This window comes from Oryzias melastigma, linkage group LG14 (genome assembly GCF_002922805.2).
Source record: "Oryzias melastigma strain HK-1 linkage group LG14, ASM292280v2, whole genome shotgun sequence".
In the NCBI taxonomy this organism is placed as follows: domain Eukaryota; kingdom Metazoa; phylum Chordata; class Actinopteri; order Beloniformes; family Adrianichthyidae; genus Oryzias; species Oryzias melastigma.
Window position 1 is genome coordinate 3,576,226 of NC_050525.1, and position 1,253 is coordinate 3,577,478.

Here is a 1,253-nt window from a genome sequence, read left to right on the forward strand (position 1 = left end):
TGTCTGTCAGAAGCTGCTTTTCCACGAGGTGAAGGTTTCTCACTTTTCCTTTCATAACCTCACTCAGACCTGCTGGGGGGTATGGGGGTGGGGGGGGTCCACTGAGAAGATCTGAGACTGTACAGAGTTTTCACTCCGCAATCCTAACTTTAAGTTGTGCGCATCCAAGAACGCGTGCTTTCAATGATTGCCTCAGTTTGGTGACATCTGCGCGGGGAATAAACTGCGCGGCGAACACGCGCACTCACGACCTGAAACGTGTCATACCTTACAGGAGGTAGAGAGTGGGGGGGTGAAGTACTCACCGTTCAGACCGTATTTCTCCAAATTGACTTTGACCTGCTCCTGAGTCAGCCCGGTGTTCTCGTTCACCCCGAAGTAGTCTAAAACTTCAGTGGCAGACTTGGTGTGCGCATTCTCCATGGTGGTGGGTTTACAGGACCTGCTCCCGATGCATGCAGATCAGTCAAATCAATTGAGGCTGTCGGAGGAAGGGGGGGTGCGAAGGCTGGGTGCGTGTGGGGGTGGGGGAGGAGGTGGTGTGAACAGCAGTAATCTCCAGTGGAAGGACGCGCGCGCGCTCTCTCTCTCTCTTTCTGCCCCCCTGAAGGAAAAACACCTCCGCGGTTCGGACTCGGTTCTGTCGCTGCTGCTGCTCCTCCTGCTGCTGCTACTTCATCCCCACCTGAAGGTGTTCTGTGTCTGTGCCGGAGCAGACCGCCTCCTCGCTGTTGAGCACTCCCTCCTGCGCGCTGATTGGCTGCGCGTACCTGAGCGCACGGGTCCGCTGCCTCCTGCAGAGGAAGAGGACTTTTACGCGCACAATGATGACTCGCACTTCTAGTATCCGGCTTATGAAAGAGTGGTTTGGAGTTTGACAGCTGCAGGGGTGCTGATGCGCATCTCTGAGGACGCCTTCAGGAGCCACCCCCACCGGCTGTGTGGTTCCTGTTGCGCACAGGATGCATCCTCATTGCCACCCCGAGGCCATCTGTGCTTACATGGTGTTATTCTGTCTGCAGAAATGTGTCCAGAGCCACATCTGGCTCCTTTATCCTCCATAGTGGCTCTTTAGCTGAAGAAAAATGCAATAATAGTCATTTTTAGGATTAAAGATGACTAAATTAGCATTATTTAAGTACATAAATATATGGCATCCAAAAGTAAGAAAAAACTAAAGGTTTTTAATACCTGCTGACATCAAGAGGTCCTATACTCCTCCAGAATACACACTGAAAAAATGAAAATTTGAT

General features: G+C 51.8%; 1 protein-coding gene across 1 annotated transcript in view; it reads right to left on the bottom strand.

Moving 5' to 3' along the window:
• Positions 1 to 808, bottom strand: part of atp2a3 (ATPase sarcoplasmic/endoplasmic reticulum Ca2+ transporting 3) — a gene marked incomplete in the record, with an annotated part of 52,712 nt that extends 51,904 nt beyond the window's left edge. Inside the window, 1 exon segment of the mRNA XM_024265676.2 lies at positions 306 to 808. Coding sequence (XP_024121444.1) covers positions 306 to 423 — 118 coding nt within the window.
• Between the last annotated feature and the right edge of the window lie 445 nt (positions 809 to 1,253).